Below are 10,496 nucleotides of genomic sequence, written 5' to 3'. Positions count from 1 at the left end.
AGGCAGTCTTCACAGCTACGGTTGAGTATCTATGGCTTAGATGCCTTATGGCTGATTTGGGTGTTGGACAGGACACTGCTAAGATCATCTACACTAACAATCAGAGCACATTCGAAGTTGCAAGAAACCTAGTTTTTCATGCTTGCACAAAGCACATTGAGGTGCATTACCATTATGTCAGGGAGAGACTCTCAACAGGAGAGATCAGCTTGGCTTGTGTGCCAACACAGGACAACCTTGTAGATCGTTTCACAAAGGCATTGTCTCTTGAGAATTTTGAAGCTTTCCGCAAAGCTTTGGGCTTACTCCCCTTTGTGGATTGATCCTTTCCTTAGGGCATGGCACTTCCCTATATGTGCCAGCTCTCGTTCACCGCATCACTCTCAGGGGGATTTGTTACCATATACATGTGGTAGTGATGTGTGTGAACACACTTAGGACCGCCGGGGCAGTAACACACTCTCTGGTTGTGTGCCTTGAGCTTCCTTCGTCTTCTCCAAGCTGTGTGTGTTTTCATGCAACCCTAATTCCAATACGCATAGAATATGCAATCCTTACCACAATCGTGGAAAGAAGGTCTGGTGAAATTGTTGCCTAAGTAAGCGCTTTCTGAATTCTTTTCTGCTTGGCCATATTACCCTTATTATTGCCGTTTACAAATTGATGTATAAATCATGTGTTTTTGTGGCATTCATGCCACTCAATATGAATTTATTCAGCGCATCCAAATTATGGATAATATTGCTAATGCTTTTATTGGCATTGAGTATGCAAAGTATACTGGCCAAGGTGTGCTCATTATGCAGGTTGATATAGAGAAAGTGTTTGATACTGTTTAGTGGGATTTTATTGCACAGATCATGACAAGCTTAGGTTTTGGGTTGAAAATGCGTCGTGTGGTTTACTTTCTCTACAAACATAGTCGATCTTCTTTAATAATAAATAGTGAGCTTATAGAGTCATGGAATCTTGGTCATCCATTCAGGCAAGGATGTTCGTTGAGTGCTATGCTATATGCTATTGCCACTCATCCTCTACTGCTGTATTTGAACTCCTTAACGACGTCTAGTTGTTTGCATGGATTGGAATTACTTTCTTGTGATCATTTTGTGGCGCAAGCGTGTGCGGATGATTCCATGTTTTGGCCTAGGAATCATCTCGATTATGTTCGTTGTATCATGGATGCCTTGCACATTTATAGGTTGGCTGTTGGGCTTCATGTAAAGTTTTGAAAATTGAAGCTTTTCCTACTACACTAAAGGAATGGCACTTTGTATCATGGCCATGCAAAAAAGTAAAGCCTGATCAGATAGTGAGGCACTTTGGATAGCTTTTGGCTTGGTCGGTGAGCAATTCTAAACGTTTGGATTGGGATGAGCACCATATTAGATCCAAGTTACAATATTGGGAATTGTCCACTTCGTTGTTAGATGTGCGCCTTAGAATAGTCCAATCCATCTTGATAGCATATATGCAGTTTTTCTTACCTTCGTTGCATTGGCCAGCTCGCCGACTTCAAGCCTTGATGTCTCATATCTTGGATCATTTATGGTCTACTTCCTCTCATAAAAAGGGGTTGTGATTGCTTGCTATGGATAAGTTATGTACAAAAAAAAAGTGTGGTGGTCTGAATATCCTACACTTGTGTTTGCATGTTATTGCAAGGAAGGCTACGATGATATTCGTATTGGTGGAGCAAAAGCAACCTTGGACGTCGATGTTTGCTTTTTTGTACTCTCGTGCGGTTTTCACACCTACCTTGGACCGCTGGCAGCCTTCTTACTGAGATGTTGTTTTTAGAAAGTTGAAATCTACAATCCTAGGCTGCCCCTTTGCTTCCAGTTTGGTAGAGGATTGGAAACAAGTAACGAAGCAGTTGTCATGTCATGGTAGGGATGCTAAGAGTGGCAATTCTCTTAGACTCAAGAGTTTGAATTGGAGTTTGGTTTCTTATCAGAATTTTGTTCAACGGGCTCCAAGATGGGCGTACTTTCTTTCCTGGAAAGTTATTGATGTGGTATCGAACGTTGTAAATGTTGATGGGCATGTACTCTCATTTTTGGCCTTGGGATGCACTATAGAAACACATGGCAAATCATCAAGGACATTGTTGATTCTAGATCTCCCATTCCGTCGCTTTTTTGGGGATCGGCTTGGTGATTGGCATTATGCATGATCTTTGATCCTCTCTTTGACCACAAAAAAAGGTATAATATAATTTGCAGCCGTCTCTGTGGCTAGAGGAACACTGTAATAAGGTATGGCATATGCATATAGCTATTACATGGTGGCACAAAAGAGTTATAAAGGTGTGGCATGCTAAACTTCCATTGAAAGAACAATTGTTCTTGTGGAGATGTGTTATTGGGATTCTCCCAAGTGGTAGATTTCTTTGCTCAAGAAGAGTGGCCTCATCAAGATATGTTCATTGTGGTGTGGGCGATGAGAATATTCCCACACTTGTTGTGGTTCTGTTCTCACATGTCGATTTGTGGATTGCATCTCTACGTGCCTTTGCAATTTTTGATGGGGTACAATTTGGCCAATACTTCAGGATTTTTGGGGTGCTTCCGCCTCCGAAGGGCTTCCGCCGCTCCTTCGGCCGTATGCATGTTTTTTTTATTGGGTCAGATTCTGGGCACTCTGGATGGTGTGGAAAGCACGTAATTTTCTCATGTTCTAGTAGTCCATGTGAACTCTGTTTTCCTCTTCAAAACTTCCCTTCGCCAATCTCTGGCTTTTGCTAGGAATTAGGATGCTCTCTCCTCCACAATATGAGCTCTACATTGATTGCTTCTGATTTACAGCATGTAATGTTTCCCATGAGTTTTCCTCGCCTTCAGGTTTCCCATTAGTAAATCAATTGATATTCCTATTTTTAAAAAAATGTGTATGTGTGTGTGTGTGTGTGTGTGTGTGTGTGTGTGTGAGAGAGAGAGAGAGAGAGAGAGAGAGAAAGAGAGAGGACCTATAGAATCGCAAATATTTCTAGGGAATGGTCGCTTAGTGACCATTCCCCGTAATCAGGGCGACTGACAGAGGTCGAATGCATTGATAAGAGGAATGGTCACTCGGGGTGAGGGGCCGATGAAGGCCTACCAACTGTGCAGGTTCAAACACGCAACAAATATAGCAATCAATATTGTGCAGGAATCGAGCAGATACAGCCATCGCCAATACAAAGGTGGCATGCAATTGTTGGCTGGTGTGTTTTGCTGGAGTGACTGACAACAAAATTCCCCCCTGCTGACGTCTCGACAAGAGAAGCATATAATGGCTGCTGAGATGTCATCCATGGATTTGATGTTGCTACGCAATATTACAAGCGCTGATTTGTCAAGCATGGAACGACATCTTAGAAAAATTCCATAGAGGAATGCATGGGGAATGGAGGGTGCAGATCCTCTGCTCCTAGAGCCCCGACCTTGAAGGAATGGTGACAATGAAACAAAAAAAATGAAAGAAAGAAAAGGCATCTGCACAAGATTTTGTTATTTTTTCATAATCTTGGGCACATAAAATACCATAAACTTTCTAATCCAAGAGGCATACTCCCAACATTTTCAACATAAATGACCAGTTTCCATATTCAAACAAACCGCCAATTTTTGGAACGTACTCCAAATTAGGTCTCCCCAATCTCAGAAAAAGGTAAAAGGCTGCAAAAGCGTGAAGATTCCTCCCATGATGAAAAGTAAAAATTTTGGAAGGTCATGAAGAAATTTGTGGAAGGTATGGAAGGGCAAACGTCGCTCAAAACATAAACGTTTCAGTAAACTTTTGGAGGAGTCGACACCTCCCAGGCTCTGCAGAGCTGCACGTCCATAGTAGGGAATCTACATGAGGTCCTCCTCCAAGGAACGAATCGCCTTGCTCTTGATGCTGCTGGTCAAGGCGCTCAACATGACGCCAATGGATAGCAGGAGGGCCACAGGTAGAGCAGACTGGTAGATGGCAGCATGGCCACAGATAGCCTGCGCACATGCACTGCATACCTCCAACCTTTTCCCATCGGCTCGAGCAGCTTGCGTCGACCTTTGTGCTTGGTCTCAAAATTCTCACACCAGCTAAAGGGACCCTAGCAAACCAATGATCAATGCTAGGCATTCACACAGCACTCATACCAAGACACAGGGACTGCTTCTACTTCTGATGTCTTCCTTGCATATGCCCAAGAGCCTCCAACCCACGAAGTTCAACTAATTTGTCGGTTGGCTGCATGTGCGCAACATAACAGAAAAGCTGATGCACCGGTTTATGGTTTCTATATCCACTATGGACACGCACATTTGTGGGACATGCTTTTGATGAAATGTGGGCAATAACTGCTGGAGTTGGCATCAAACAAGCTATCTTTTCTTATATCAATTGAACATGAGCCGCTTGAGAAAACGCTGATCGGCGTTGCAAGAACCCTTCAACGACTAGTGATCCTCACTTGAATCTTCAAGGTTTTAGCCTTCTAATTTTTTTGAAGCCATTAGATATTCCAATTAGCTCACATGGAATAACATATAAAAGGGAAGAGCACCTCGAAGAGGATTGGTGCAAATCCCTCCTCTCATCCAATCCCAATGTACTTGAAAAGGGAAGTTTGCTTCCTTCTTTGGGCAAGATACTTTGTATCTAGAATATGGCCATCATGAAACTTTTTGATAAGGTCCTTTTGAGTGTCCTCATCATTCAGAACTCTTAAATCACCGATACCTCCAAAGATCATGCAGTTCACCCTGACATTGAATAATGTACACATCGATTAAACATCTCTCTCTCAAAAAGAAAAGAAAACTTCTCTGCTTTAAATGAGCAATATGATTCATGTGCAGGCCCATTTTCCATTAAATGGAGTCCCCCATGTAAACTTTCAAGACCCCACTTGATAAATACAATAGCCTTTATCTGAGCCTGTTATCACCTTCTTGCGTGTCACAGCACATAATTCCGCTCACATAGCTTCACTCTATTACACTTGTCACCTCTGCAATGTACCTCTTCAAAATTGCTCCCAAAATGACTCTCAAATATAAGATTGAACAGCAGCACCTCCTATCATTCTCCTCTTCCAAATCATGTCCAACTACATAAAGCAACAACACTCGCAATAATGAATATGCAGAGCATTGTCCCCAATTCTATAATACAATCATATGCCTCTGACAGTATTCTTTTCTGCAATGTATCCAAAGGTTTTATGGTATTTGTACTCGTTGGAATAGATCACCATAACAAAAATGGCGGTGACATCATCTGCACAAAGGCAGAAACCTTCACAGCATGCTAAAAGGACAAATAGAAGCACCTTTTGTCACTAAACGCAGCTCCATCAAGGCAAAAATCACAACTCTGTGTCAACCGGTTCAATGTCTATTGACCACGCAAGTGCAAGCTGTTGTAGAAGCTCATCGATACTACTGCCCAACCAGCCATCGGGCAAACCCATACCAGAGGTCTCTTGCAAGGCCATCAAAAGCTCCTTTTTTGCATCTAAAGATATATCCAAGCAGTCTGATCCACTGTCTGCCACCATATCTGCTGCCTGTAACATTTTTGCAGCTGTTAAGAGAAACTCGATGGAAAGCATGCACGTATATCTGTTGAAAACAAAGTGAATATTTGTGCCCTAGGTGATATTTCTTTATGAAAACGTGCACGAGAGAGAGAGAGAGAGAGAGAGAGAGAGAGAGAGAGAGAGAGAGAGAGAATGAAATGAAATGAAATGTTATATTAACGTCTTCAAAAGGCCATAATGACCTATGAGACCCGAAAGTTACAAAGTGGTGGATCTGATACAAAGTCAGAGTAACAAAATAACCTAACAACAGTACAAAACAAAGATATATACTATGGGGTCCTAAGTTGATCGATGTGAACCAAGCAAAAAATGGGCGGCTTGTTGGGATAGCTGAATCACAAGAGATCTAGCATCGGTCGTTGGCGAATCTCATCAATTTCCTCCATGGTTAGTAGTCTAACCGGGCGTCGCGCATGCCTGGCCAGCGTGCTCCGAATTTTCTGTCGTAGCCTCCGTCGATGCTGTGTAGTTCTTCGCAGTCGCGGGCGCCTGGATTTCCCCAGTTCAATCGCTCGGTCAATCAGTGTGCCTCTGGTATGAGACGAGGGGGAGCTCTGCTGTGGGAGTGGCTCTTGCGGCTGTCCCCTGTCTGCTCTGAAGAAGTCTGTGATTCGTCTTTGAGACTGGCTAGCCTCGCCATTCATCAGGCTATCTCTGTGTCTACACAACTCGAGCAAGAACAAACCCAGACATCTCTGATCTTCGTATCCCACGACTCTTGAGAGTGGTCCAAAACCTTCTCTGAACAAGCAATGGAAGCGGCCTCGTATCTCGTAGTAGACGGGGCAGCGACATGTATAGTGTAGCTCTGTCTCAGGTTCCATGTTACACAAAGGACATGTCCTGTCCTCTGCTGGTACTGCGCTGTATCTCCCCGTCTCAATCCGCAACTGGTGAGAAGATGTGCGTACCTGGCCAATAGCACATCGTATCCCATGAGACAAGTGGGTATCCATGTATCTAGGTCTCGCCACAAAACCATCTTCCGTAAGCTGTAGAAGGTGGTCTTTGTAAAAAGCCATCTTCGTGCCCAATTCCTGTGCTGGTTGTATCCATGCCCTTCTGGTGTCTAGCTGGGTCAGGTCTTGGCGTATGAGCTTGGTGATCTCTGACTGTGTAAGGGTGAGAGATGGTGCATCCAATGAGTAATGGAATGGTGGCAGCCGGTCTATGCTAAACCCATGTGCCTGAAACCATGATGTCATCTCCCCATACCAGCATGTTGTATCTCCTTGTATGGCTAACTGTCGAGAGGCTTCAAGTGCTATGCGAGCATATCTGTCTCTAGGAAGTGCCCATGTGCGGTTTATGAAGGAGACTGATCTGGTGAGCGCCTCCACCACAAGTGGGGGGGCCGCTAGCTCTGCTCGGATAATGGCCCGTGGTACTGATGCCTTGGCTCTAATGAGCCGCGAGATCATAGAGACGAGAGGTTTCTCCATGTTCCCCCATCCGTCTGAGCGACCAGTCCTCCCGTGGTGATCCAGTGAAGGTCCCCATATCTCGGTTCCATAGAGCAATGCTGAAGCCACCAAGGTGTCAAAGAGCCAGAGCTTCGTCCGGGGCTCCTGAAACTGAACCTGCGAACACATCCTCTCCAATCTACCCAATGCTGCGTGGGCTCTAGTAAGTCTGGTTTCTGCTGCTCTTCTGAGTGAGAATGTAGGTCCGCTAAAAACCACTCCAAGGTAAGTGTAAGCGTCTGTGTACTCCACAGTCTCCTGGCCGTATGTGAGTGTAGGTGCTGACCTCCTGATCCACTGTGGGGTGGTATTAAACACCATAACCTTGGTTTTACCCAGGTTGACAGACAAACCACTTTCGTGGGCAAACGTATGCAGAGCATCCAATTGACGTTGCATTCCCTCTGGGGATTCGGAGATCAACACTATGTCATCAACATATAACAAAAGTGGAATCCATGTCCCTGCCAACTGAGCACCTTCATCCCCATCGCTGTCAACGTAGTCAGAAATCTCATCCACATACATACCGAAAAGAGTGGGAGAGATCAGGCAGCCCTGCTTCACCCCAATAGTGGAGTGAACCGGTGTAGAAAGTCCCTCTGGGGTGCGTACATGCCCTACTACTGATCTGTACAATGCCATGATCCCCCAAATGAGTTCTGTGGGTACTCCCATTTCCTGTAATCTGCGCATCAGTCTAGCTCTGGGTACCGTGTCGAAAGCTTTGCGGAAGTCCACAAAGCTACAATAGATCCGTCTCCCATGAGATCTGCCTTCCTCGATGATGGCCCTGAGTGTTAGGATATGGTCAGGAGTAGAGAAGCCTCTCCTGAATCCTGCCTACCTAGTTGCACGTATTCCTTCCCTCTTTGCCCATCTACTCAGCTGTTGCTCAAGAATGGATGCATATAACCGTGCCAGTGTGTGCCCAATCATAATAGTGCGATAATTCCCAGGCTCCATGGGGTCTCCTGATTTGAAGATAGGTACGATTGTAGATAGGCTCCAAGTGTCCGGTAGGCCCTCACACATGGCACGGTTAAACATAACTGCTAGAAGCTCTGCTAGTAGGTCTTTGGCATGCATGAAATGCTCAGCTACTAGGCCCTCATGATCATATGCTCTCCCAGTCTTCATCCTGTCAATGGCTTTCTTCACCATCTCAACAGTGAAAAAGACACATGTATGTGGGCATGGGTCGGGGGGGTTGGGGAGGGGCGGTTGTCCAGGTACTGTGTACAGAGATGATGCGTATTGACCCCAGGTCTCTGTGGAGGAAATAGCGGGGGGGGGGGGGGGGGGGGGGGGGGGGGGGGGACTGCTCATGAAAGAGCCGCCACGCCTCACGCGAGTCTTGACTCAAGAATAGCTGATATAGATCCTGCTCGAGTCTAGCCAAAAAAGCCCTCTTCTTCCGCCGTACCAGGCGTCGGAAGTTTATCTGTGACTATCTGTGAGTGACGTCCCCCAACAGCACCTCCCTCTGAAGTATGGCTCTAGTCTGGCGGCACTCCTCATCGTACCAGCTGTTCTGAGGCATGCTCCCAAATCGGCGGCTCTGCTCAGGCTGGGTGTGTGGGTATGCTTCAGCTGCTGCCTCATGTAATGTCTGTGTCAGTATAGTAGTTAGCTCCTCCAGAGGTCGCCCCGGGTCCTCAGTGCATAGGCGTCTGTAGATTCCGTCAATGTATACAGAGTCCGTCTCCCTTGTGAATGTGTAGCGAGTAGGGACTGCTACTCGTGGCATGTGTGCTGCACTGAAATGGAAGGAGATGGTCATTGACACCAGAGCATGATCCACCGCCACCCCAACCGGTCTGGGCCCAACTGTGAGATCCTCGATACTAGAGATGAGATTCGGTTGTGCCATGACAGTCCACCGTGCAGGCTCCATGTCTGTGTGGGAAGCATGTAAAGCCTCTCATAGCAGGAAATCTCTGTAGGCCATTCAAGATGGCCAATCCATGTGCAGTGCCCATGTCTATCAGGTGTCGCCCATACTCAGTATATTCCATATCGTGTGATAGTCTGGAAAGGTCCGTCTCTGCCACATCTATCTCTCTTAGCATCTCCTCTGAAGTATCATAAAACACTGCCTGGTGATGGGTAGTCCTAGCATTGAAGTCCCCGAGGATGATAATGTCACCGTCCCTAGAGAACTCCCATATGTCATCATCCAAAATAGAGAAAGGGGACTGTCCTTTGGGTGGTGCATACACTGATGTACTCGGGGGAAAGTAACAAATAGCTAGATAGACGTATCTACCTGTCTCTGCTTTCAGTCTCACCCACATGTACCTAGTCAGCTCGTCCCTGTGGGCTATATGTATCAGTGGCTGCAGATCCTCTCTAAATAACACTGCCACTCCTCCCGAGCCTCTCCCTCTGTGCTCTGAGCGTGTCTCCTGTCTGTAGGCTGTCTCCCACCTATATCCATTGATGTGGGGCATGGATTGCCCAGGGGCCTGGTGTGTCTCAGAGTAGAAGATGATGTCTCTTCCAGTAAAGCTATCCTCAAAAGCACCCACATCAAGACGCATAGATCCATTGCAGTTCCAGGCAGCTACTTTGAGTGTGGTCCCATAAGTCTCGCACCGTCATGTGGAGCGTCGCTCAAGTATTACCACTTTTCCGTCTCGGTAAAAAGCGATCTTGCCTTTTCCCCTTGCCGCTCTAATCTCCAGCATTACTTCCTGCATATAAGCGATCTGTGAGAGGGTGAGATCATCCCCAAGCAAGATGCCAGTCTCTTTAAGAGTTGGTCTTTTCTTCAAGAATGACTTCTTTGCTTCCATGGAGGGAAAACGGAGAATGAGTGCTCTTTCTTTTGAGGTTTCTCCACTGCCTCCATTTTTCTTTATGTTGCCCACTCTCCATGCCCTTGTGTGTGTCGGCTCATGAATCCCCATCAAGGCTCTGAGTTCTTTTACTTCTTCGCCCACATTGCCTTCTCCTCTACTCCTCCTCTAGTGTCTGGTTAATGATGTTCTTGGGTGTGGACGTGGGCGTTATCTCCTTGTCTTTTCCTTTCTTGGCCACCCTGATCCATTTCTCGGCTTCGTTTGCCTTCTGTTGGGTTTTGGTAAGAACATCCACCCAAGAAGTCGTCATTTCTTTGTGTTGTTCTTCTCCCTCTTTGATGGCCCGTACTTGTTCCTTGATCGTGTTGATTTCTTCAATTACTGAGGGTTGCAGTTCGCCCTCTTCCAGTGTGTTTCTTGATCGGGCTTCGGCGAGTTCTTTCTTGAGTGACGTGATCTCTTCCTCTTGGGTCGTCACTCGGTCTTCCAGCGTGCTTATCTTGCTCTCTTGGATCAGCACACGTCCTTCGAGAATGTTTATTGTGCCCCAGAGATTGCGGTTCATCTTGGTGATGGTCTCCGTCATTTCCTCTTTGCATTTTCGAATGGCATCCTCTAGGGGGTCGGCTTTTTCGTTCGTTTTCCTCATGTTTGATC

The 10,496-nt window shown here is 46.0% G+C and overlaps 1 protein-coding gene across 1 annotated transcript in view; it reads right to left on the bottom strand.

The window, feature by feature from the left end:
- Positions 1-4,778: 4,778 nt before the first annotated feature.
- Positions 4,779-10,496, bottom strand: part of LOC147448526 (microtubule-associated protein TORTIFOLIA1-like) — a 77,541-nt gene continuing 71,823 nt past the window's right edge. Inside the window, exon 6 of the mRNA XM_086521097.1 lies at positions 4,779-5,536. Within this exon, the coding sequence (XP_086377223.1) occupies positions 5,336-5,536 (201 nt within the window). The 3' untranslated portion in view covers positions 4,779-5,335. The remainder of the gene's footprint in view (positions 5,537-10,496) is intronic.

The sequence above is a fragment of the Adiantum capillus-veneris genome, chromosome 10 (assembly GCF_014529385.1).
Source record: "Adiantum capillus-veneris isolate H3 chromosome 10, ASM1452938v2, whole genome shotgun sequence".
Lineage (NCBI taxonomy): Eukaryota > Viridiplantae > Streptophyta > Polypodiopsida > Polypodiales > Pteridaceae > Adiantum > Adiantum capillus-veneris.
Note: the sequence above shows the minus strand (reverse complement) of the source record. Positions and strands in the feature narration are given on the sequence as shown.